The sequence below is a fragment of the Dermochelys coriacea genome, chromosome 2 (assembly GCF_009764565.3).
Source record: "Dermochelys coriacea isolate rDerCor1 chromosome 2, rDerCor1.pri.v4, whole genome shotgun sequence".
In the NCBI taxonomy this organism is placed as follows: domain Eukaryota; kingdom Metazoa; phylum Chordata; order Testudines; family Dermochelyidae; genus Dermochelys; species Dermochelys coriacea.
In genome coordinates, this window is record NC_050069.1 from 190,788,099 (window position 1) to 190,809,492 (window position 21,394).

The 21,394-nt window shown below is 40.7% G+C and overlaps 1 protein-coding gene across 9 annotated transcripts in view; it reads left to right on the top strand.

Annotated features, from left to right (window-relative positions):
* Positions 1-21,394, top strand: part of TOPBP1 (DNA topoisomerase II binding protein 1) — a 46,870-nt gene that overhangs the window by 20,015 nt on the left and 5,461 nt on the right. For 6 of the 9 annotated variants that reach the window (XM_038390151.2, XM_043508907.1, XM_043508906.1 and 3 more), the window contains 9 exons: positions 2,111-2,284; positions 3,499-3,608; positions 10,861-10,984; positions 11,581-11,727; positions 12,301-12,406; positions 12,904-13,096; positions 15,584-15,807; positions 17,605-17,771; positions 21,133-21,247. In XM_038390151.2, coding sequence (XP_038246079.1) covers positions 2,111-2,284; positions 3,499-3,608; positions 10,861-10,984; positions 11,581-11,727; positions 12,301-12,406; positions 12,904-13,096; positions 15,584-15,807; positions 17,605-17,771; positions 21,133-21,247 — 1,360 coding nt within the window. Of the gene's footprint in view, positions 1-2,110; positions 2,285-3,498; positions 3,609-10,860; positions 10,985-11,580; positions 11,728-12,300; positions 12,407-12,903; positions 13,097-15,583; positions 15,808-17,604; positions 17,772-17,959; positions 18,129-19,934; positions 19,983-21,132; positions 21,248-21,394 lie in introns of those variants that run through there. The other 3 variants (XR_006279272.1, XM_043508909.1, XM_043508908.1) reach the window with 3 other exon arrangements.

Genomic DNA, 21,394 nt, shown 5'->3' on the forward strand with positions numbered 1-21,394 from the left:
AATATTAATTTCCTTGTAACTTTATTCTTTGATTCTCCTTTCCCCAAGCATGCCCTTAATTTTCTGTTGCTCTTGGCTTCTACAGAACTACTACTTTACTGTGATAATCCTTATACATCTGAAAGAACAGCAGCCATTATCCCTCTCATACAAAGATGTAGTTGCATGAAGTTGGAGAAAGAAATAGGTGAAGGGGAGACATTTGTCTTAAAGATGGCCTGCAAATGTAAAACAATAGACTGGATTTTTGCCCTTTTCTGCCTCTTTCTGTTGCATAAAAGAAGGTCATTTGCCTTTTGTTTAACCTTAGATATATGAGTGCGGGAGGATTTCTTGACTGACTCAAGTGTGTACTGGAAGCTTACTCAGTGGAGGAGCTGAATAGAAACAGAGAGCTCTTTTCCCCAATTAAGTTAAACGCTGTTAAAAACAACAAACCCCAAACAGTTTGAATATAAATCACTTCCTTTCTCAGTTAAGCCAGTTTCACACACACTGTTTCTCTGCTGTCCTAAACTTACTATTTTCCATTTATCCATAACAGCTAAGGAAAAACAAAGTGGACAGGACCACAGCTTCTAATTTCAAGTAGAGGGCAGTACATTTGAAGATGGGTGTGGTATAAATTCCTTTTCAAACTATTTTTAGGTATTTCTAAAGAAGCAAATAGAAAAATACTGGATCTGTGCTCTAGGTTATATTTGAATAGATATTAAAGAAGAGAGTATAGAGATAGGCTAGTTCTGTGGTTAGAGCATGGGACCGGGACTCATGAAGATCTGAATTTGGTTCCTGGCTCTTCCATACACTTCTTGTGTGAGCAAGAAGAAAGCGAGTAGGGGAGAGGTAATTTTAGATTTGATTCTGACTAATAGGGAAGAATTAGTTGAGAATTTGAAGGTGGAAGGCAGTTTGGGTGAAAGTGTTCTTAGAGTTCATGATTCTAAGGAAATTCTAAGGAAAAGTATGAGTCTTGTAAGCAAGACACAAGGAATAATTCTCCCACTCTATTCAGCACTGATAAGGCCTCAGCTGGAGTATTGTGTCCAGTTGTGGGCACCACATTTCAGGGAAAATGTGGACAAATTGGAGAAAGTCCAAGGAGAGCAACAAAAATGATTAAAGATCTAGAAAACATGACCTCTGAGGAAAGATTGGAAAAAAAAAAAAACTGGGTTTGTTTAGTCAGGAGATCAGAAGACTGAGGAGTAAGTCTTCAAGTACTTAAAAAGGTTGTTATAAAGAGGAGGGTGATAATTTGTTCTCCTTAACCATTGAGGGCATGACAAGAAGTGATGGGCTTAAATTGCAGCAACAGAGATTTAGGTGAGACATTGGGAAAAACTTCTTAACTGTAAGGGTAGTTAAGCAATGGAACAAATATCTAAGGAGGTTGTGGAATCTCTGTCATTGGAGGTTTTTAAGAACAGGTTAGATGAGGGGTTCTCACACTAGAGATCGTGACTCCTCCGCGGGTAGCAAGCTTATTACATGGGGGGATCGCGAGCTGTCAGCCTCCACCTCCAAACCCCGCTTTACCTCCAGCATTTATAATAGTGTTAAACATAAATAAGTGATTTTAATTTATAAGGGGGGGGTCGTACTCAGAGGTTTGCTGTGTGAAAGGGATCACCAATACAAAAGTTTGAGAACCACTGGAGACAAAAACCTGTCAGGGATGGTCGAGATAATTCTTAGTCCTGCCTCCATGCCAGGGACTGGACTAGATGACCTGTTGAGGTCCCTTCCAGTGCTACGTTTCTATGATTCTATAATCTCTATTTCCTCAGTTCTCCATCTGTAAAATTGAGATGTTACTTTCTCCTGTCCTTCGTCTGTCTTGTCTATCTAGATTGCAAGAACTGTGGGGTAAGGGCTGTCTTTTACTATGTCTGTATAATGCTTAACACAGCGGGACCCCAATCTTGTTTGGGGTCTGTAGATGCTACTGTAATACAAATAAGAAGTGGGTTGGAGTTTGAATAGTATGAAGCCTTAATGTAGATTGCATTAAGGGAGACTGCTATTCAATGAGAGAACTTTTGATCCTGGAGAAAGGATAGTTCATCTATGTTGATTCAGTTATTGTTTCTTTACTCCTTTTTGGTAGGATGCCCTGGCAGCTTTGGAAACTCCAGGGGCTCCCAATCAGAGAAACAGGAAGCCAAGTACTCCTCTCTCTGAAGTCATTGGCAGGAACTTGAAATTAGCTCTGGCAAACAGCACTCGTCATACAGCAGCTCTTACTGCCAGCCCTCAACTGCGGGCTGCACAAGCAGAAGTGGTAGGATTATGCTCTTTTTAAAATTTAATTAGGAATATGCGGTGTAATCATGTAGTTGAGTTAGGAGATGCTTAACTTTACATGATAGTTATGAATCATGTTATCTTTGATACTGTATTTTGATATGTTCAGGCAGAAATTTGAATGATTAACTGTCCTTTTGTTTCAGTTGAAAGAGGCAAGACCAGTAATTTTGACTCCTAAAAGGCAGAGAAACTCATTTAAAGATGTTTGTTCTACTGAGCTGCTTTAACAATTGTTAGGCAGTATGTGTATATAAACATGTAACTGTAGATATTTCATAGTTCTAGAACTTGTAGCTCATCACTGTTAAGGGAAAAAGGAATTCCCAGTGTCTGTCATGAAAACAGTGGGCAAGGGGTAAATACTTTTACTCTGATTAACTGTAATATTGGAGGACATCCATTATTTTCTGGGAAGTTATTGGAATTTATTTTTGTCATGCATCTCCCTTTTCCCCCCATCCTCTTAGAGTGCTGTTATTGCTTCACTTACTCGGAAGCAGGAGGTAAAATATTTCTCACTCTCACCCCCACAATAAGATGTGAGATGATTTTCCTAGTAGTGTGTTTACATCTCTTTCCTGGAAGCAAGGAGCACAGTCTTTTCTTGATTCCTTTTTGTACTAAATCTGATCTATCATGCAGAGAGCAAAGTTAGAAAGAACAGAAAACAGAAATGTGGGAGAAATGTACAGTGGGTGCAGTGGACTGAAGATGCAGGCAAAGGCGGTGCTTTGTACTAATTGCCACACTTGTACTCTGTAATCAGTATGAGAATGGAGAAATGGAATGACGTTTGCAAGGGAAGATTAAAGTAATTTGTCATGCTGTACTATCCTCTTTCTCACTCCCTTCATGCTATGCACATCTTGGGCCCCCTTCACCTTTATACTAAGATGTTTTTGTGAAGGCAGTTTTAGTATTTTCCCTGTTTAAAAGTTCAAGAAGATTTCAAACTGCTAAGAAAGAAGTGTAATATATTCTTATGAGACTTTGTGAGATAAGTCTTTTGAGTCCTGGTTCCTGGCATGTGGAGCCATAACAGCACTCCCTTAATAATGGGGAGATTCAGGAAGCAGAGATAAGCAGAACTCTGCTAAGTAGTTTCCCTTCTTTATCATTACAAATGTGTTGGTTTAAAGATGCTCAGAACGTGATTTTTCTTCATATTTTTCCCATGACTATGAACAGGTGGAAGATTCAAAACCTCTTGCTGATCTAGTTATATGTGTTAGTAAGAAACTCAGTAAAAAGCAAAGTGAACTGAATGCTGTTGCCGTTTCTCTTGGAGCAGATTACAGGTATAAACTGATGCCAGCAGTTACTACACTCTGCTTTGATACAACTTTTCACTCGAATGAATCTGAATCTTGGTGTTCTGAAGTCCAGTGTGTGCATATGGCTTTTAATTATAGCAAAGCATTAGCCTTCTGTGTATTAAGGTTGTAACCAATTTCCATTGTAACGCCCTATATTTGCCTGCCCCCTTCTCCCTAATAACTTGGCTTGGAAAATCAGTTTGGCCTGAAAATTCTCAGATATACAATGAAAGGTAAAGAGAATTTTCCGGCATAAGTATGAAGGCAATTTGTCGAACAGCTTTTGAGTTACAGATTATTTTAAAATGTACCTTGATTTTAGATTTTGACTTGAGTCTAATGTATTTTGAGGTCCCTGTAGCTCAAAAACTTCTTGTTAATTTTTCTCCTCAAGCTCCTGTTAAATCTCCTCAAATTCCTGCACCATCTAGATTTCAAGAAAACAGGTTGTAATTAAGTAAAGTCATTCGTTTGGATCCCGATATTGCTCCCCCTGATTTCAGTGGAAGTTTTTTTGCCGTTGACTTTAGTGGGAGCAGTATCAGACATGTACACTTCTATAGGTGATAGCTAAAAGAAATTTTCATTAGTTCAAGTGGTAAAAGCCTGTGTTTTTTGAATGACGAGAATTCCAGTTTGAGCCTTTGGTAACACTGAAAACAGAAAAGGAGTACTTGTGGCACCTTAGAGACTAACAAATTTATTAGAGCATAAGCTTTCGTGAGCTACAGCTCACTTCATCGGATGCATTTGGTGGAAAAAACAGAGGAGAGATTTATATACACTCACACAGAGAGCATGAAACAATGGGTTTATCATACACACTGTAAGGAGAGTGATCACTTAAGATAAGCCATCACCAGCAGCAGGGGGGGGAAAAGGAGGAAAACCTTTCATGGTGACAAGCAAGGTAGGCTAATTCCAGCAGTTAACAAGAATATCAGAGGAACAGTCGGGGGTGGGGTGGGAGGGAGAAATACCATGGGGAAATAGTTTTACTTTGTGTAATGACTCATCCATTCCCAGTCTCTATTCAAGCCTAAGTTAATTGTATCCAGTTTGCAAATTAATTCCAATTCAGCAATCTCTCGTTGGAGTCTGTTTTTGAAGCTTTTTTGTTGAAGGATAGCCACTCTTAGGTCTGTGATCGAGTGACCAGAGAGATTGAAGTGTTCTCCAACTGGACACTACGGACACTACGGTGTTAATAAGCGATGGTCACATAAACACCACCCTATATCGGAAACCTACTGACCGCTATTCCTACCTACATGCCTCTAGCTTTCATCCAGATCATACCACTTGATCCATTGTCTACAGCCAAGCGCTACGATATAACCGCATTTGCTCCAACCCCTCAGACAGAGACAAACACCTACAAGATCTCTATCATGCATTCCTACAACTACAATACCCACCTGCTGAAGTGAAGAAACAGATTGACAGAGCCAGAAGAGTACCCAGAAGTCACCTACTACAGGACAGGCCCAACAAAGAAAACAACAGAACGCCACTAGCCATCACCTTCAGCCCCCAACTAAAACCTCTCCAACGCATCATCAAGGATCTACAACCTATCCTGAAGGACAACCCATCACTCTCACAGACCTTGGGAGACAGACCAGTCCTTGCTTACAGACAGCCTTCCAATCTGAAGCAAATACTCACCAGCAACCACACACCACACAACAGAACCACTAACCCAGGAAACTATCCTTGCAACAAAGCCCGTTGCCAATTCTGTCCACATATCTATTCAGGGGATACCATCATAGGGCCTAATCACATCAGCCACACTATCAGAGGCTCGTTCACCTGCGCATCTACCAATGTGAAATATGCCATCATGTGCCAGCAATGCCCCTCTGCTATGTACATTGGCCAAATTGGACAGTCTCTACGTAAAAGAATGAATGGACACAAATCAGACGTCAAGAATTATAACATACAAAAACCAGTTGGAGAACACTTCAATCTCTCTGGTCATTCGATCACAGACCTAAGAGTGGCTATCCTTCAACAAAAAAGCTTCAAAAACAGACTCCAACGAGAGACTGATGAATTGGAATTAATTTGCAAACTGGATACAATTAACTTAGGCTTGAATAGAGACTGGGAATGGATGAGTCATTACACAAAGTAAAACTATTTCCCCATGGTATTTCTCCCTCCCACCCCACCCCCGACTGTTCCTCTGATATTCTTGTTAACTGCTGGAATTAGCCTACCTTGCTTGTCACCATGAAAGGTTTTCCTCCTTTTCCCCCCCCTGCTGCTGGTGATGGCTTATCTTAAGTGATCACTCTCCTTACAGTGTGTATGATAAACCCATTGTTTCATGCTCTCTGTGTGAGTGTATATAAATCTCCCCTCTGTTTTTTCCACCAAATGCATCCGATGAAGTGAGCTGTAGCTCACGAAAGCTTATGCTCTAATAAATTTGTTAGTCTCTAAGGTGCCACAAGTACTCCTTTTCTTTTTGCGAATACAGACTAACACGGCTGCTACTCTGAAACCTGTCATTATGCAAGGCACTGAAAACAGAGAGATCCTCATGTTTTCAGTTATAGGTTTAAGTTTCAGTGCCTGCTAGAAAGTGTTTCTGAGAATGTTTTGATTAAATACTTCGAGATTAAAAATCTTTAGAATGGCTCATTTTCGAAATTTTGAATTGTCTTGAGTTGGTTGAAAATAATTGTGCATTGAATTTTAGTGTTAACAAAATGGGCAAAAATGTATTTTGGAAGAAATCCAAATATAAAAGGCCCAGTTCTTTGATAGACATAACTTCCATTGTGTCAATTCCATTTATATCAGGACAGAGTTGGATCCTAAACTGTGACCATAAGAGCTCAGGAAGTACAGACTTTCCAATCCTGAGGAAAGCTCATAGAGAAGCTAGCCAAAGAACTAATGTCCTAGGTCTGACTGTCACAAGCTGCTGGAGATACCCAGAGCTGTGAGACACTGTGCTCTCCTTCTTAGCCTCAGCAAGTGGGAGCTTTGCTGCAGCTAAACTGTGACAGTTTCCTGACACACCAGCTTGTCTGCCTTGCCAGCAAACTTCTCAGGGTTCTCCCAGCCCAAACCTTGCCTACCAGGGAACAATTAGTCAGCTCCAACCCCTGACCGCTGTCATTGTACATTCATAGAGGATATTAAGTTTGCTAATCCTTTAAAGAGACACAAACAGCAGCATGTTATCTTGACTGGAGTTATCAATCACTTCAGTTCAGTCAAAGGACAGGGCTGGTTTAGCTAAAAAGTAAAACAAAATTGTTTAATCAAAAAGAGAGAGGTTTTAAGTGAGTTAAAGCAAAAGGCATAAAGATAGGGTTACAAACAAAAGTAAATATACACTTTCTAATGGCTAAGACCTAACTTAACAAGCTGCAATCTTCGTTCAAGATCGTGTCTCACCAGTCTTCCTTTTCCAGCAATGGCAGACTAGGCCTTAGTCAGGATCCCCATTCTTGTCTCCATAGGTGGAGGATAACTTAAGGGCTCTCGGCCCCTTTCTTTATAGTCCAGTAAACCTTTTAAAAGTATCTCTTCTCAAAGCTCATTGACTCTGCTTCAAGAGGAAGAAATGCTTCTTGGGGGTGCAGTTTCCATTCTCATTGGGATTTAGGGCTTGTCTACACTACCACTACACGTTGTTGACAAAACGTATGTCGACACCCAAAAGTCCACAAAACAAAAATCACCAAAACGTATTCATACTTGCTCCCTCTGTCGACAGATCATGTCCACATTGGGGACACATCATTGACAGGGTGAGCAATGCACCGTGGGTATGTATCCCATAGTGCAGTGTTGTGGGAAGGAAGAGCTGATGGCTGCGCAATTTGGGATTCTCTCCCACAGCCCCCTCAGCTGCCGAGAGCAGCATCATGAGTAGCCCTGTGAGTTCTCCATGTTGAGGAATGGCAAGGCAGCACAGCAGTCTGTCCCCCTCCCGCTGCAGTAGCAGTCTGCCTGCTGCTGTGTTCCTAGTGCAGGGCAGACCAGGAGCATGCCAATGATTTGCTCTTGGTTTGTTTGTTCCCCAAACAGAGCAGCACACAAATACTTCCCAGAGCTTTGAAAGGGGAGGGGCGCATGCCTGCAGGGCAGCAGAGATCACAACACTGAGCAGAGCAATCAGGGCAGGCATTGAGGGATACTGGCGGAAGCCAGTTCTGTAGACAAAACAATCAGCAGTGTCTACACTGGTTCTTTGTCGATAATAAAGGGAGGGGAAAAGACAAGTCTCTCATAGGGGTGGAAGCTTTTTGTTGCCAAAACTGAGCGTTTTTTGTGACAAAGTTCCATTGTAGTGTGTACGCTCCTGCTATTTTGTTAGCAACAAAACTTGGTAGTGTACACAAGGCTTTACTGATCATTTTCCTCCTTGGTCTCCCGATAATTTTGATTGCCTGGCGTGCAAATGTGCTTTTCTTTGTCTTATCTTTAGTCACACCTTGCTCAAATTACGTGGGAACCACATTCTTTTGTCTGGGGAAAAAACAACCTATATATCAACATCCCCTGATATGCCTAATGTAAACATGTTTTGATCATAATTCCAGCACGTCGGCATAATTCTTTGGGTGTTGATAGTATATACAACATGCCAGAATATTAATGATCTATGAGTTATTAGTTTTCTAGTGATACATTATATGACACCTTTTTAGATAGAGAGTATAACAATAGTTAGTTGCGTTGTACTGAATTGGTCATGCCAGCTGAAACTCACTGCTAGCTAACAGGGTGACTCTTGCCTTCTGGCATAGGGATGCTCTAAAGGAGACACCAGTACAATCTGGATTCATGTCAGGATGTGGGACAGAACAGTTTGATCTCCTGCTGTTGTTGAAAAGTGGGCAGACAGCTATTCTCATTCTCCTGGACCTCTCAGCAGCATTCAAGTCTGTTAATTATGAGTAGATCCCTACCAAATTCACGGTCCATTTTAGTCAATTTCATGGTCATAAGATTTTAAAAATCTTAAATTTCATGATTTCACCTATTTAAATCTCAAATTTCACAATGTTGTAATTGTAGGGGTCCTGACCCAAAAGAGGAGCTGTAGGGGGGTTGCTAGGTTATTGTAGGGGGGTTGCGGTACTGCTACCCTTACTTCTGCGCTGCTGCTGGCAGCGGCACTGCCTTCAGAGCTGGGAAGCTGGAGAGCGGCAGCTGCTGGCCGGGAGCCCAGCTCTGAAGGCAGAGCCACTGTCAACAGCAGTGCAGAAGTAAGGATGGCATGGGTCACAAGGTTATGGTGGGGGGTTTCACGGTATTGCCACCCTTACTTCTGCGCTGCTGCTGGTGGGGTGCTGCCTTCAGAGCTGGATGCCCAGCCAACAGCTGCCACTCTCCGGCCACCCAGCTCTGAAGGCAGCGCAGAAATAAGGGTGTCAATACTGTGAAACCACCCCCCCCTGCAACTCCCTGTTGGGTCAGGACCCTCCACGTTGAGAAATGCTGGTCTCCCCCCGTGAAATCTGTATAGTATAGGGTAAAAGCCCACAAAAGACCAGATTTCACGGGAGGAGACAAGATTTCACGGTCTGTGACACGTTCTTCATAGCCGTGAATTTGGTAGGGCCCTAACTATGAGATACTGCTGTCCTGCCTGAGAGAGGTGTCAGGGATCTAGGGACATGCACTAAAATGGTTTAAGCCCTGCCTGGAGGGATGAATCCAGTAAGTTGTGATGGGAAACTATGTCTCTGCCACTAAACGCCTCTCTTATGGAGTTCCGCAAGGATCAATTCTCTCTCCGGTTCTCTTCAACATTTAAATGCAGCTACTAGGAGGACTGGTAAGATGGCATGGACTCAAGCGCTAGCAATATACAGATGAGACACAGCACTACCTACTCTTCACCATATATGACCATACTGATATCACCAAAATGGTCTAATGCTTGAGTGAGATCAGCTCATGGATGAACAACAGCTGGTTGAAACTGAACCCGAGCAACACAGAGGTTATGGTAGTGGGCAGAGAAAAACACTTTGAAGAGTTCACAGTCATGATGCAGTCCGTCTCCTTTGGTTAAAGGCAAACGCCCACACTTGGTCATTTCAGTTTAGGGAGTTCTCCTGGATTTCTTGATGACGCTAATCTCTCACAAAATAGCATCTGCGAGTAATGCCTTATAACATCTCTTGTTAGGAGACTCCATCCCATCTTGGCAGATGGTGACCTGGTCTCAATTATACTGCCTTGTCACCTCCTGTCTGGACTACAGCAATGCAGTATATCTGGCCCCAAAGCTATCAACCCTTAGTAAACTCCAGCTAATACTGAATGCTGCAGTATGTCTCCTCACAACATGGGATACCACAAAGTCATCAGGCTTATCCTCCATTCTTCACACTGGCCTTCCATAGAATATTGAATCAAGTTCAAGGTTTCTGTCCTTATCTTCAAGATGCTCAATAGCCTGGGCCCAGGATATCTGAAAGATCACCTAAAGTTTAGCAGTGAAGACCAGAGTATATCTTTGCTCTTCTGGCACAGTGGAACTCTCTATGATAAGGCTAAAGCTTGTCCATGCAGGAGACAGAACTTCCTCAGGGGCCAGTTCAAGATAGTGGAATGATCTCCCACAGGAACTAAGGACCATCTCAAACCCTTCTGTACCACATGCAAGGTGTGCTTCTTCAGCCTTGCTGTCTCTAACATCCAATAATAGTGTGCACATTTAAAAGCAAAAACTACAAAAACAGAACCAAAACTAAACACTACACTGCACACAATTCTCCCTATGCAGAGAGAATAAGAGAGAGAAGAAATCACATGTGACAGATGTTGGTCAGATGTGCTACTGAAAGGTGCTCAAATACAAGAAATGGGGAGGGCAATATAAGAACCTATATAGAATAAAATACAAAAGAATATTGCTGTTCTACATAAATATTTCAATTTGTAAAATGGAAAAAAACCCAAAAAACAAATCCAATGTTAAGGTACATTTTATTAATATTAAATTGAATGAACTAAGAGGTTCATGACATGATTCCCCAAAAAATTATTGTATGTTGGATGATGGTAATTTTGAGGGGGCAGCTAAATAAGTAAGGTGTTTTGTTTGTTTTTTTTTTTGTAGCTTTTGTTAAGCTTCATAGTAATGGTTATTTGTCTTGATGGGTTAAGACTCAGTTTCAAGGATGCAGTAATTATAATATTAAACTGGAGTTGATATCTTCAGATTACATTTTATTGGTGTTTATTCTAGATGGTGCTTTGATGAAACAGTAACTCACTTCATCTACCAGGGAAGACAAAATGACAGCAGTAAGGAATACAAATCTGTTAAAGAAAGGGGCATACACATTGTTTCAGAGCATTGGCTTTTAGAGGTATGGAAGAAATTTATTTTTATTTTCCTTTGAAATGTGAACTAGAATGGAGACAAGATCAGATGTATTGGACTGACTTTCCATTTTTTAAAAAGCATGTGCATGGGTTTAAATTGTATGGGTTCATACACAGTAGCTGATGCTTTATGCATGCTGCTTTTAATTTGCAGACTTCATCCTCCTAAATCTTAAATAATTTTCATTGGTGTACCTTCACTTCGTAATGACTGTAGAGCTGAAATTGACAATTTCTTCATATATTTGCTTTTCATACCCAATACATTGGCTCAGTTTAGCAGAGCTTTTGGTTGAGGTTTCACTGAACAATAACTTTTTGTTTGCATACGTATTTGGTAATGGCACAGTAGTAAAGTTAGATTTAGTAGTCATGAAGAAAAATCTTCAGAACTTCTTGGAAAGTAAGAATTTCATACTTACTGTCCTAAGAACTACATGTGCCTCCTGTGTTAGTGTTTGTTTCCAATTGTATGATTTTTATTGAAATTTTTTATATTTAATTTTGCATCATGCTATCTAAATTACTCTGTTCTTCCCAAATTTCTCATCATTTCTTATATTTATGAACTTTGTTGCAGAGTGCACAAGAATATAAACGACTTCCTGAATCTCTGTTCCCTCACACTTACAATCCCAAAATGAGTCTGGATATCAGTGCAGTGCAAGATGGCAGACTTTCTTCCAGTAGACTTCCATCAACTGGAAAAACAGCAAAGGAAGCTGAGGTATACAATAAGATGTATTGGATTCATTGGCATTATTTTAATCTAGTTGTTTCACTAACAAAATGAATATAAACTAATACAAATATTGTTATTTAGTAATCTCTGGGGTCAGGTTCAGCAGTTACACAGCTGTAAACTTGCTCTATCCTGGAGACTCCATCAGTTTCTCAGCATTCTAACTCTCTCTTTTAAAAAAAAAAAAAAAAAAAATCTGTCTATCTTATTAGAGTGGACACAGTCTTCAAATCTGAATTGGTATGGTCCTGTCTGTCTTCAGTTAGACATAAACAGTAGGCCTGAGAGGTGTGAATTTTATTGAATTTAATAGGATATTAAGTCTCCAGTCTAGTGTTTTTTTTTTTTTTTTAATTATTTCACTGCTGTGGCAGAAACATTAAGATAATCTGAGGCTGATAGAGTGGATCTTTGGTTTGTTGATGAAGCTTTGGTAGAGTTCTTCCTGTCCCCAAAAACATCGCCATGTGCTTACCCCCCACTGAACACTGTAGCAAGTTGCTATGTCTTTCGGTTTCAGAATTAGATTGATAAGTTCTATATTTTTAACATTCTTAGAGTATTTCAGTGGATGAAAATGACATAGGAGATGTAACTACTAACCAGGTAAAGGAAGCAGTCACAGTAAGGGAGGAGCAAATTGCAGCAAATGAAGCCAAAGGAGGTAAATAAAATATTCTTTGTTTTCTTTTTAAAACAGCTGTGGAAACTACAGTTTTAAATATAAGTATTTTACTATTTCGAGGAAGCTTGACTTTTAAGATCTGGAGATTTTAGTTTCATTTATTCTCAGACCTAAGCACAGTGTAGCCAACCAGGCTTCCCTGGAAAAGTGCTGGCTGCTTCTTATTCATAAATGCTGCAGAGTATGAGGAGAGATATTTTGTACCCTGCTTTAAAGACACTGGCAAATCCATAAGGAGGACTGACCATCCCTGATGAACTATTGGGCTGTTGTCTTTAGTATTCTAGAATATCTTAAAGACTGGATATTCCTAATTTATTTTTCATGTGAAGCAAAGACTTAATTGAAAGTATTGCCACATGTGAAAACATGTACATATCTTTGTCCTGAAAGGGAGCTACATGATTAAACTGTGGCATTCTAAAAATGTAAAATTAAATGGCCTAAATCTTGTTGTGACTTTTTTTCACTTCAAGTTTTAACCCAGACACTAGAAATGAGGGAGAACTTTCAAAAGCAACTACAGGAGATCATGTCTGCAACATCGATAGTGAAACCACAAGCACAAAGAGGATCGTTGTCAAGGAATGGTTTTGACAGTTCCCCTACCACACCAGATGGCACACGATCTGTGCGTAATGGTCGTAGTAGAGTCTTGGAAGCTCTAAGGTATCATGCTGCATGTAAATGTGTCTTACTTTGTCTTGCTTTCTTTTACTTTACTTGGACAGTCTTACAAAAATTTGGACAGCAAAAACTAAGTACGTCTAATAACTAGGGCTGTCGATTAATGGCAGGTAACTCACAATTAACTCAAAAAAATTAATCATCATTAATTGCAGTTTTAATCATACTGTTAAACATTAGAATACCAATTGAAATTTATTAAATGTATTGGATGTTTTTCTACATTTTCAAATATATTGATTTCAATTACAACACAGAATACAAAATGTACAGTATATCTGCACTGTAAAAATGATAAATAAAAGAAATATTATTTTTCAATTCCCCTCATACAAGTACCATAGTGCAATCTCTTTATCGTGAAAGCACAATTTACAAATGTAGATTTTTTTTGTTTTGTTATATAACTGAACTCAAAAACAAAATAAGCTAAAACTTTAGAGCCTACATTCAGTCCTACTTCTTGTTCAGCCAATCGCTAAGAGAAACTAGTTTGTTTACATTTACAGGAGATAAACCTGCCCGCTTTGTATTTACAATGTCATCTGAAAATGAGAGCAGATGTTTGCATGGCACTTTTGTAGCCAGCATTTACAAGGTATTTATTTGCCAGATATGCTAAACATTCATATGCCCCTTCATGCTTTGGCCACCATTCCAGAGGATATGCTTCCATGCTGATGACGCTCGTTAAAAAAAATAATGCGTTAATTAAATTTGTGACTGAACTCCTTGGGGGAGAATTGTATATCTCCTGCTCTGTTCTACCCGCATTCTGCCATATATTTCATGTTATAGTAATCTCGGATGATGACCCAGCATGTTGTTCGTTTTAAGAACACTTTCACTGCAGATTTGAGAAAATGCAAAGAAAGTACCAATGAAAGATTTCTAAAGATAGCTACAGCACTCGATCCAAGATTTAAGAATCTGTAATGCCTTCCAAAATCTGATCAGGACGGGGTGTGCAGCATGCTTTCAGAAGTCTTAAAAGAGCAACACTCCGATGCAGAAACTACAGAACCTAAACCATCAAAACTGAAAATCAGACTTCTGCTGGTGGCATCTGACTCAGATGATTAAAATGAACATGCATTTGTCTGCACTGCTTTGGATTGTTACCAAGCACAACCCATCATCAGAAGGATGCATATCCTCTGAATGGTGGTTGAAGCATAAAGGGACATTTGAATCTTTAGCACATCTGGCACGTAAATATCTTGCAACGCCAGCTACAACAGTGCCATGCGAACACCTATTCTCACTTTCAGGTGACATTGTAAACAAGAAGTGTGCAGCATTATCTTTTGCTAATGTAAACAAACTTGTTTGTCTGAGTGATTGGGTGAACAAGAAATAGGCCTGAGTGGACTTGTAGGCTCTAAAGTTTTACATTGTTTTGTTTTTGAGTGCAGTTATTTTTTGTACATAATTCTACATTTGTAAGTTCAACTTTCATGATAAAGAGATTGCACTACAGTGCTTGTACTAAGTGAATTGAAAAATACTATTTATATTTTTACAGTGCAAATATTAATAATAAAAAATATAAAGTGAGCACTGTACACTTTGTATTCTGTGTTGTAAATGAAATTAATATATTTGAAAATGTGGAAAACATCCAAAAATATTTATATAAATAGTATTATATTATATTAACAGAGCGATTAATTGCGATTAATTTTTTTAATTGCTTGACAGCCCTACTAATAACGTTTCAAATATCAGTTGCCATATGATAGCTATAAATACACTGTTTCATTATGCATTTATACACTTGCAAATGTGAAGACTACTTCCGACTATGAGGCTTTCAAGTATTACACTTGCATTTTGCCACTAATGTATTTAAGTCTGTCTTGTTGCAGTTTAAAATCCATCCCTGGTCTGTGGGAATGTAGAAAATATAGCTAAAACCTCCAGTCAAAATGAAAACATAGTTAATTCACCATGGGTGAGATTGCCTTCCAGATCTATCCATAGTTTCTAAAAAGAACCTAGAATATAGGGCATGTACTTTCCGATGAATTGAGAAGTACTTGATGGGTAAACCCGATGCAGGGAATTAATGATGAAGAGCCTGATTCCTGATAAATATTGGAAATTTCCAGTATTTACCACCCAAGAAGCAAGATTGCTCTCTCTAACTTTCAAATTTACAACAAGAATATAGGGACAGTAAAGTATAGGATATGCTGATCATGGAACACCTTAGTAGCATGATACATGCTAAAAATGACCAGTATTGTTCACAGTCACTTTTTCGTAGCCGTGCTGACTTATACCCAGGTAATCAAACTGCCTGACTTATCAATTTTATATTGAAGTTTATTCTTTCCTGACCGTGCAATCCAGTAATAAAGATGGTAGTACATTGTTAATACGATGATAAATACATCCTTGCCCTCAAGTATAGTTCATCTATTTTTTTAAGGAAACTTTATGTGGATTTTGTTGTTTGTTCCTTAGGCAGTCACGGCAAGCAGTGATGGACATAAATACAGAGCCATCACAAAATGAGCAGATTGTCTGGGATGACCCCACTGCAAGAGAGGAGAGAGCAAGGCTCGTCAGCAACTTACAGTGGCCCAATAGTCCTTCACAGTACTCAGAACAAATTCAGACTGATGTAAATAACATGAATGATTCCCCTGTCAGAGAATCCTTCACTGATAGAGAAGTTGCTGAATTAGGTAAGGAGAAAAATACATGTTTGAACTGCACTGTAGTTAGGGTTATTTGTTTTGATAAAATGGCATTCTAGAAGCAAAAGAAAACACTATTATGTGGATCTTTTTCAGCTTTAGTATGTTGTGATCTCTCTAAGTGACCTGAACTTTTTTTCCCTTTTTTGATAATGAGGCTCAGGATGAGTGGCAGTCCATTGTTGGTCTTGTTTTAAAAAGGTAAATAATTTTTTTCATTTTTTTTTTTTTTTAAACTCTGCTCTTCCTCCAGAAAGACCCCATGCACCTTTTTGACATCAGTAAGCAGTATGGAGACAGCCTTTGCCTAAAGATAGGCTTTTTTTGTTTTAGGCCCCAATTCTGGAACCCTTATTCATGTTGAATAGTACAGGCAATCCTCGACTTTGACATTCGAGTTATGACAAATGGCATTTATGACGCCTCTACATTGACACCCTGATTCAACTTACGACTTAGGTTTCGAGTTTAAGACGTGTACTTACTAAAGCAAATAACTCCACTGAGCCCACTTGGACCTCTTAATGTGCCTAACGGTTGTAAAATCTTAGTTTTTTAATAGCAGCTGAAGAAGATCCACAATGCTGGGTAAGAATGGAGGTGTAGGAGAAGGATCACCAGTGCCAAGAAGCCCCATAAAAATCTGGCAGCAAGTCTGCTGGGGAGATCAGTGGACTGGGATGCAGTCAAGTTATTATTCATATCTTTCTTGCTGTCTTTACAAATGCAGTTGATTACATGCCCTGCCTTGCTATTTCCTTCTATCCCTGCAAGCCTTTTTATCCTGCTGTTGGGGGGGGGAGAAGAAGCACAGCTGAGTCATCTACTCTGTGTTTCCCCTTCCTTCCACTCCATCTACTTAAGAGGCAGTGAATATTCTCCTCTGAGATGGATGGATTAGGAGATGCTTCCTGACTTCCACTCTCCTCTTGACTGCAGGAAAAAGAGCTAGATGTGAGGAGAGGAGAGTAGAAGCTAGCAGATGGGCAGCCAACAGGTGGCTCTGCAGGAAGAGGTCTGTAGTGATGTTTAGCATTCATGTAATGCTTTACATGTTCAAAGTGCTGTGGAAACGTTAATCCTCAAAAAACCTTTGTGACATAAATATTTCTTTTGTTTTTTACAAATTGGGAAACTGGAACAGAAGTGAATTGAAGGCCCCACTTTGAGTCATTGACAGGGCTGAGATTAGAAATCGGAAGTTCTTGGCTCCTCAGTCCTGTGCTCATTGTCAGACCATGCATGAATACTTCACATGCTGTCATGCTGACCTCCACAAACATTGTTCTCCCTTCGCATCCTTCTGCAGCAAGCTTTCTACAGCTTGGTGTGTGTGGGAAAGGGGCATTTTTGACACCTCCCATCCCCTTCCATCTTCTCTGTTTTGAAGCAGCCTACCTGGAGGATGGTTTCTTTCTCAGTCTTGCATGAGAAAGTTGTAGTGATTTAATGAAATTGGTTTATAAACTAATCTAGTTAAATCAGTGCAGCCCCCTTCTGTGGCCAGTTTGAGTGCTTCATGTCAAGTTATCTTAAGGAATCAATTGGGAAGTAGAGAAACCTCAAGATAGTCAAAACCATGAGGCTTGCAAGAGCTCAACTGCTGCCTTGTGATGAAAGGATGTAAATTTTAAGACAGGAAGTAAGCAATTGTTTCTGAAAATGCAGAATAAATGTTGTGATGGCATTTGTTTCTTGTTCATTTGGGATTAATACTTTTTTCAATGTTATCATAGTTAAAATTCAGTCAAACAAAATCAAGCAACAATGAATTACTATCCACAGCTATTCATGATTCTGAGGAAACAGGTGTGGCAGAGGTCCCAAAGCATCCAATATATAATGAACCAGAAACCCCAGTAAAAGATGATCAAGTGATCCCCACACCGCAAGCTCCCAGCATTGCTTTCCCGCTGGCTAACCCTCCTGTGGCTCCACAGCCCAAAGCAAAGGTTTGTTATAGCAGCATACTTGTTTTTAAAGGATCATACTTGCACTGTTAAGAAATGACCCAGTGTACTACTAAAATGCACCTAAGATTTGAAGCTGACAGTAAATGTATTCATTGGTTTAACATTTTATAAAGTGGATAATTTCTGTACAGTGTATTTTTAGTTCCAAATTTTTCATTTCTCCCAAGACACTCTGAACAAGTCAAAGAAATGTGGGACTGGAAGAGACCTCACGAGGTGATCTAGTCCATCCCCCTGTGCTGAGGCAGGACCGAGTAAACCTAGACCATCCCTGACACATGTTTGTCCAACCTGTTCGTAAAAACCTACAATGATGGGAATTCCACAGTCTCCCTTGTAAGCCTATTCCAGAACTTTACGCTTATAGTTAGAAAGTTTTTCCTAATAGCTAACCTAAATCTTCCATGCTGCAGTTTGAGCCCATTACTTTTTATCTGATCTTCAGCAGACATGGAGAACAGTTGAACAACTGTTCAGAATAGCCTTTAATATATTTAAAAACTGTTATCAGGTCTCCCCTCTGTCTTCTTTTCTCAGTACTAAACATGGCCAGTTTTTTTTAACCTTTCCCCATAGATCATGTTTTCTAAACCTTTTATCCTTTTTGTTGTTCTCTAGAGCAGTGGTCACCAGCCGGTCAATTATGATCGACTGGTTGATCCTAGAAGATCTCCCAGTCGATTGTGATGTCCGGCATCACAATGGGGTTGCCACTAAGACAGGCTCCCTGCCTGCCTTGGCCCCATGCTGCTCCCGGAAGAGGCCAGTGCAGCCCGGGGACTGGGGTCTCCCTCTGCGTGATGTACCTACCTGCAAGCACTGCACCTACAGCTTCCGTTGGCCGGGAACGGAGAGCTGTGGCCATTGGGAGCTGCAGGGGCGGTGCTTGCAGAGAGGGGCAGCGCGTTGAGCTACATGCCGCCCATCCCCAGGGGACACGGGTGCGTTGGCCCCTTCCAGGAGTGACATGGGGCCAGGGTAGGCAGGGAGCCTGCCTTAGCGGCAGCCATACTACATCACTAACCGAGAGCTGCCGGAGGTAAGTGTGGCCTGGAGGAGACCACACCCCAGCCCTGAGCCCCATCCCAGAGCTAGCACCCCAAACCGCCTTCTGCACCCCAAGCCCCAGACCTGACCCCCCTCCCAGAGCCAGCATCTTGTACCTCCTCCTGCACCCCAACGCTGTACCTCAGGCCGGAGCCCCCCCGCACCCAAACTTTCTCCCAGAGCTTGCACCCCTCACCCCCTCCTGCACCCCAATCCTCCGCCCCAGGTTCAGCCCAGAGCCCCCTCCCAGACTGCGAACTCCTCGGCTCCAGTCCAGAGCCTGCACCCTGAACACCCGAACCCCAACCCCCTACCAAAGCCCAGTGAAAGTCATTGAGGCTGGGAGAGAGCAAGTGAGTGGGGTGGGGCTCAGGGGAAGGGCTGGGGTCTCAGGGAAGGGGTAGATCCTGTGCTGCCTTTAAATTCAAAAAGTGATCTTGGGCTTAAAAAGGTTGGAGACCTCTAGAGGATGTTACTTTCAAAAAGAAAAACATCCATTTTAATCCACTTTCTTGTCGTGTTAATGAAATAGATTTTTGTAGGCAGAGGTGGGGTCAGGCTTGGGGGTTCTGTAGTGTTTTTAAAGCCACTTTAATGACTGACAATAATGGGGAGAAGTTCTTTTTGATTAATCATTTGGGTAGTATGTTGCCTTAATACTTAAAAATAAGCTGTCAGTGCTGAAAATCTGTAGCAAATGCACAAAGGGCTATGGAAAATTAATCTAGCCTTTTTTCACTAGTCCTTTTGTATAATTTTGTTGCTTGATCTTTTCAACAGGCATGTGTGTTCAGTGGCATATTTCCTTACGCTAGTAAATAAACTTTGTTTGGAATGTGTAACTGTTTTCTCTCATCCAGGCTTGCCAGTCCTACAGTGGGTTTCTCCTCTACTTTTCACTTTAAGGCAAGACCAGACCTGTCAATCATCAGGCAGGGACTTAGATTTTCCCTTTTGGAAAACTCAGTTTGATCTTCTTGGTGGCAGCTGCAGGCACTTTCCAGACTTCCTCCTTGCAAACTACAGAGCACAGAGGAAAAACTATTAAATTGCCAAGTTGATTCCAGGTTTTTCTTCACTGTGTTCTTTCTATGGCCTACTGTGAACACCACCCCATGATGAGCAGAAGCCCAAAGAGAAAAGGTGCCTGTTATGCTCATCTCCCCTATAACCTTGCTGAGCAGGAGCAATTTGCTTTGTTTTGTTCTCAGGAGCAGCCTCTGCCCTTCTGCTCAAGATTTTAAGCCTCAGCACTAGCCCCCTAATATGGATCGGTAGCAACAACTCCTTCAGTTTTGGCATGTGCACCCACTAGCACAGTGCAGATTGTGGCGTGGCATGGCATAAGAGGAATGATCCTGCTTTGGCACCCTGCAACCAGGTGACCCTAGCAGTGGTACAGAAATGAACAGACACTTTTGGTGCTGAGGGATTCCAGCAGCAGTGATATGGTATTTCATAGGTCTCTGGAAAGAGTTCTTGTGTCGTTCTGCACAAAACCTAAGGCGTGCATATAAATCAATTTAAAAACTACCTGGTGAGAATATCTTTGGGTTGTTTCTATAGTACCCAGCAGTAAAGGCAAAAAAGCAGCATACGAAAAGTGAAGGAGCACAACTTAACAGGAAAGATCAAAGCCCATCCAAAAAAAGGCAGTATCGGTTTCCTGGATTGAAAAATCCATCTATGAAGAGGTCTGGACAGAAGCACCCTGTCATGCTATAAGGTAGACATATAGGCTTCATTGGATGCTACCTTTGGCAGCAGGGCATTACATGCTGTGGTAGCCCTGACCATTACATGCTATGGTAGCCCTGACCATTTTTCTTAACACATTTTTTACTTTTAAATAATTACTTGAAGCCCTCTGGGATTTTGCTTCCTGATAGAATCCCATTGTAGCAATAGAAAGCTTGGATAAGAGAGATAGGGAGGTACATTTGATATTTGATGTGTCAGTGCATCCAGTTTGCCATTCCATCAATTAGAATGAAAAAGTTATTTTCATGACAGATTATTAAACTGTGCTCTGTAGATGGGAATCAGGGGAGGTTAAGTATTAGGTTGACTTTGAATATTAGAATACTATCTATTTTTCAACTTTGGATGCAGTTCTGCTTGACTGGAAGCCAAACCCTTGTCTAGTGACTGATGGGTCTGGTTTCTTGCCTTCTCAAACCTCACAGCAGATAGAAAACCCAATGTAAGAAAACCTTGAATACTCGAGAGAAATAGTTGAGTATCAAATTTAACTTTCTACGCAACTCTCCCTATAACTTTTGTCATATTCCAGGCTATTACAGTAGATGAGAAGGTTGATGAAGAACCAGAAAAACTGCGCAAATTCCAGCTGTCTTCACTTAATCCTCAAGAGCGAATCGATTACTGCCATCTGATTGAGGAACTAGGTAGCCAGATGTTTGTAAAACTTTTAAAGTTTGTTTGTTTGGGGCTTTGGGGGCTGAAAAGGGGCCTCTGTTAATGCATTGCTAATCTAAATCTAAGGGTTCAGACCTGTAGCTCTCAATATGCTTTGACTAGGTCTTCACTGGCAA